Source organism: Egretta garzetta, unplaced genomic scaffold, assembly GCF_000687185.1.
Source record: "Egretta garzetta isolate BGI_Z169 unplaced genomic scaffold, ASM68718v1 scaffold108, whole genome shotgun sequence".
NCBI lineage: Eukaryota > Metazoa > Chordata > Aves > Pelecaniformes > Ardeidae > Egretta > Egretta garzetta.
This window is the reverse complement of record NW_009260614.1, coordinates 8,438,622-8,442,538: the sequence shown is the minus strand read 5'-3', so window position 1 is coordinate 8,442,538 and position 3,917 is coordinate 8,438,622. Positions and strand designations below refer to the sequence as shown.

The following is a 3,917-nucleotide window of genomic DNA, read 5'->3' as shown; positions in this document are numbered from 1 at the left end:
CCCCTGGTCCCTTCCCCGGCCCCCCGGCCAGCAGACGCCCCCAGCTCACGGCGACCCCCTCTCTTGGCAGGACAAGGACTCGGACATCGCGGGGGTGACGCAGAAGATGGAGGCGCTGGAGGCTGAGCTGCAGGACATCTCCTCCCAGGAGTCAAAGGACGAGGCGTCCCTGGCCAAGGTGAAGAAGCAGCTTCGGGACTTGGAGGCGAAGGTCAAAGACCAGGAGGAGGAACTGGACGAGCAGGCTGGGACTATCCAGATGCTGGAGCAGGTACGGCAGGGAGGGGCGAGGTTTCATGGGTGGGGTGGTTTCATGCAGGGCTGTTATTACCTGGGCCGGGCTTGCCCGGGAAGTGGAGGCGGTCGCCCTCAGCCCAGCGTTGGGCCAGGCACTGCTGCTGCTGACACGGCTCCGGGCCCTCCGTGCCATGGCCCGGCAGGTCACCATGGGGCGGGCGGCCTGGCCGGCCTCCGACCAGGGGGTTTTCCGGGTGAGCGGTGCCTGGGGAGTGGTGGCGGGGGGTCCCCATGTCCCCTTCGCTCTGACCGCATTCCCCCGCCCCCGATTTTGCAGGCCAAGCTGCGGCTGGAGATGGAGATGGAGCGGCTGCGGCAGACCCACGCCAAGGAGGTGGAGAGCCGCGATGAGGAGGTGGAGGAGATTCGGCAGTCGTGCCAGAAGAAGGTAGGGCTCGGCTGCAGCCCCTCTGCCCAGGCGGGGACAGGACGCGTCCCCATGCCCCGGACAGGTGCCAGGAGCTGCTGACCAGGCACCATCATGCAGCAGCCGGCTCCCACACGGCCACGGCCCGGCTCCACTGGCCTGGCAGGTCTGACTGGTCCCTCCGCTGCCCTGGCCGGGCTTCGTGCTTCTGGTTGTGCAAACACCCGGGCTGGTGGGGTCACCTGGCATCCCCAGTATGTGGGGACACACAAGTGGGGGGTCTCAGCCCCTTCCCACCACCCTGACTGCGCTGCCCTTGCTGTCCTCCAGCTGAAGCAGATGGAGGTGCAGCTGGAGGAGGAGTACGAGGACAAGCAGAAGGTGCTGAGAGAGAAACGGGAGCTGGAGAGCAAGTTATCTGCCGTCAGCGAGCAGGTAGGGTGCAGGGTAGCTGGGCAGGTGCCTCTCTTCGGGGACCCTGAGGTGGCTGTGGCATGGTGGGTGCCACGCTGGCATGGTCCCCTGGCACAGTCCCCCCTCCTGCAGGCCAACCAGCGGGACTTCGAGACGGAGAAGCGCCTGCGCCGGGACCTGAAGAGGACGAAGGCACTGCTGGCCGATGCACAGATCATGCTGGACCACCTGAAGAACAACGCGCCCAGCAAGAGGGAGATCGCCCAGCTCAAGAACCAGGTGTGACATCCAGATCCCCCCAAAACCGCAGCCTTCGAGGGATGCGGGGTGTCCCTGTCCCCCAGGCTGGGCACTGAGCTGTGCTCCTGCAGCTGGAGGAGTCGGAGTTTACTTGTGCGGCTGCCGTCAAGGCCCGCAAGTCGATGGAGGTGGAGATTGAAGACCTCCATCTGCAGATAGACGACCTCACCAAGGCCAAGGCAGCGGTAAGCGTTTTTGGGGTGTGGTGCACCATGATGGGGCCATGCCCCACCTGGACCCAAGGGGAGACCCCCCCATGGTGGTGCACGCTGGCAGGGTGGCCATTTGGGGTGGTTTTGGGGGGTGGGTGCCCCGCTCCCGGGGTGCAGTGAGAGACGCAGGTGGCTCCCCCCAGCTGGAGGAGCAGCTGAGCCGGCTGCAGCGGGAGAAGAACGAGGTGCAGAGTCGGCTGGAGGAGGACCAGGAGGACATGAACGAGCTGATGAAGAAGCACAAGGCAGCTGTAGCCCAGGTGAGGGGGGAACAGCAGCTGCAGCACCCCCGCCCCCTTTTAACACCCCTCTCGGAGCTGGCATGGTGGTGTCCCCGCTGATGGCCCCGGTGTGTCCCGCAGGCATCCCGGGACCTGGCACAGATGAACGACCTCCAGGCGCAGCTGGAGGAGGTTGGCAAGGAGAAGCAGGAGCTGCAGGAGAAGGTGGGGAGCACCGACATCGCACACGGGCATGCACACCGAGTGAAGCCAGGGGTGTGGGGGGGGCACCCAGAGACCACTGCCCACTATGGGGGGCCCCTGTACCCTGGGAGGTGCAGAGCAGCCCCATAGGGAGTTCTCCATCGGAATGGGAGCAGGGTGGCTGACAGCTCCGCTCCAGGATGGTGTGTGATGGGGGGCTGGGGAGGTGGTGGTCAAGGCTGAGGCTGTGCCCCCCACCGCAGCTGCAAGGCCTGCAGAGCCAGCTGGAGTTCCTGGAGCAGTCCATGGTGGACAAGTCGCTGGTGAGCCGGCAAGAGGCCAAGATCCGCGAGCTGGAGACCAGGCTGGAGTTCGAGCGGACCCAAGTCAAGCGCCTGGAGGTAGGTGCTGGGCAATCCCTCTGCTCCATCTGGGACCAGGATGCCACGGGACCATGACGCAAAGCTGCCCAGGGGGTCCACCAAGCTGCATCCCCAGCATCCCCTCCCAGGACCCCCCACGCCGCAGCCCTCCCCTGCTGGCAGCCTGGCCCCGGCCCCGCAGGGAAAGCTCCCTGCAAGCGCCGATAACAATAATCCACCAGCCAGCCCAGCAAAGTGCTGCTATTTCCCTGCATTGACTTAGGGAAATTATAGACTCTCCCGGCCCTGCTAAACGCAGCCTGCTTTATATTCTGCCTTTGCAGCTCTGCCAGGGGAGCGGAGCAGCTTAGCTCTCTTCTTAATATTTTCCTAGCTGTTATTTCCCTTCCCTGCTCTCTCTGCTGGGGCCATAAATATGCAGCGGCTGGCTCAGCGGCTGGGAGAGAATGGGAGCTATTTTTTCCCTACGTTACATGCTGTAATTACTTCACACACAGTTAAATCTATTTTTCCAATTCCACAAAGCCCCTGCGGGTTGTTCTGCCCCTTCTCTGGCCCTGGGGGGGAGGTTTCTCCTCCATCTCTTTGTGTAAATTCATGGGGATGGGATCCTCGCGTCAGCCCTTGGTGGGTGTTGCTGCGGGGTGGGGGGGTCCATGGGGGGATCTGGGGTGACCCCGCGCCCGCCGCTCTGCAGAGCCTGGCCACACGGCTGAAGGAGAACATGGAGAAGCTGACAGAGGAGCGGGACCAGCGCGCGGCTGCTGAGAACCGGGAGAAGGAGCAGAACAAGCGGTTGCAGCGGCAGCTCCGCGACGTCAAGGAGGAGATGGGCGAGCTGGCCAAGAAGGAGGCAGAGGCCAGCCGCAAGAAGCACGAGCTGGTGGGGCACCGGTGACGGGGCAGGGCAGGGGGATGGGATGGGAGGGTTTCCCTGTGGTACCTGGCTCACCCCACTCCCTCCCCGCAGGAGATGGACCTGGAGAGCCTGGAAGCTGCCAACCAGAGCCTGCAGTCGGACCTGAAGCTGGCCTTCAAGCGCATCGGGGACCTGCAGGCGGCCATCGAGGATGAGATGGAGAGCGACAGCAACGAGGACCTCATCAACAGGTGAGAGCACCTGGGCCTGACTCCCACGTGGGGCACATCACCGGGGCTCACCGCTTCTCCTCACCACTTCTGAAATGCCACGGGGACCCCTCGGCTCTGCCTGGCCCTGGCAGGATGCCATTTGTCCATCCATGCATCATGCACACGTGCATCCGTCCATCCATGCATCGTGCACACGTGCATCCGTCCGTGCATCTGTGCATCCCTCCCTCCCTCCACCCGCAGCCCCCGTGCAGCTTCACCCGCTTGTGGGGGTGCCTGAAATGCAGGCAGGGCCATGCTGGCTGCCTGGAAACAGCCCAGGGAGCCCCAGGAGCCAGGGCAGTGCAGGCTGGCAGGAGGTCTTGGACACTGGGATCCAGCCCAGCCCAGGACTCTGGGAACCAGCCCAGGACTCAGGGATCCAGCT

General features: G+C 64.4%; 1 protein-coding gene across 1 annotated transcript in view; it reads left to right on the top strand.

The window, feature by feature from the left end:
• MYO18A (myosin XVIIIA) overlaps positions 1–3,917 on the top strand; it is a 31,832-nt gene that overhangs the window by 23,807 nt on the left and 4,108 nt on the right. Inside the window, 10 exon segments of the mRNA XM_035900564.1 lie at positions 71–271; positions 575–685; positions 995–1,099; positions 1,211–1,357; positions 1,450–1,563; positions 1,734–1,850; positions 1,953–2,036; positions 2,279–2,416; positions 3,096–3,281; positions 3,369–3,508. Of these exon segments, the coding sequence (XP_035756457.1) occupies positions 71–271; positions 575–685; positions 995–1,099; positions 1,211–1,357; positions 1,450–1,563; positions 1,734–1,850; positions 1,953–2,036; positions 2,279–2,416; positions 3,096–3,281; positions 3,369–3,508 (1,343 nt within the window).